The 619-nt window shown below is 43.5% G+C and overlaps 1 protein-coding gene across 1 annotated transcript in view; it reads left to right on the top strand.

Moving 5' to 3' along the window:
• Positions 1 to 223: 223 nt before the first annotated feature.
• Positions 224 to 619, top strand: part of LOC103520682 (FACT complex subunit spt16-like) — a gene marked incomplete at both ends in the record, with an annotated part of 23,507 nt that continues 23,111 nt past the window's right edge. Inside the window, one exon of the mRNA XM_026831703.1 lies at positions 224 to 462. Within this exon, the coding sequence (XP_026687504.1) occupies positions 224 to 462 (239 nt within the window). The remainder of the gene's footprint in view (positions 463 to 619) is intronic.

Below are 619 nucleotides of genomic sequence, written 5' to 3'. Positions count from 1 at the left end.
CGGACTATCTCCCCCCTCGCTTCTTCCAGAACGTACCGCAGTGCAAATCAGCGCGAACCGGGCCAGCCGTCCACCAATCTGAACACCGTCTTCATTCAAACACTTACGTTATATCCTCTTGTTATTTTCTATTATGAATATCAAAAATAAACCTAATAAAAAGTACCTGTTGGGAAAAAAACGGGTTTTAATTTAAGTTTAAACCATTTTTTTTCTTCTGTAGAACGTACCGCAGTTCAAATCAGCGTGAACCGGGCCAGCCTTCCACGCCGTCCACCAATCTGAATACCGTGTTCCGACTCATCAAGGAGGTGCAGAAGAAATTCCGCTCTCGAGAGGCCGAAGAAAAGGAGAAGGAGGACCTGGTGAAGCAGGATAAACTGGAGGAGAGTCGAAGCAAGGGCAACCCGAAGCTGAAGGACTTGTATATGCGGCCGAACATTGTGATGAAACGAATGACAGGTAAGCAAAGTTAGACAAAACTCTAAATAAAATAAATCCTATTTTTCTAATACCTTTTTCTCCCTCCTTTGTTTTTCTCTTTCCTTTTAATGTCAGCTATTAAGCTGACAAAAACCGGTTGGGTGGAAGAGCTCACTAGGTGAGAATCCTGCCATTA

The sequence above is a fragment of the Diaphorina citri genome, unplaced genomic scaffold (genome assembly GCF_000475195.1).
Source record: "Diaphorina citri unplaced genomic scaffold, Diaci psyllid genome assembly version 1.1 scaffold3937, whole genome shotgun sequence".
Classification (NCBI taxonomy): Eukaryota; Metazoa; Arthropoda; class Insecta; order Hemiptera; family Psyllidae; genus Diaphorina; species Diaphorina citri.
This window is presented reverse-complemented; position numbering and strand designations above follow the sequence as displayed.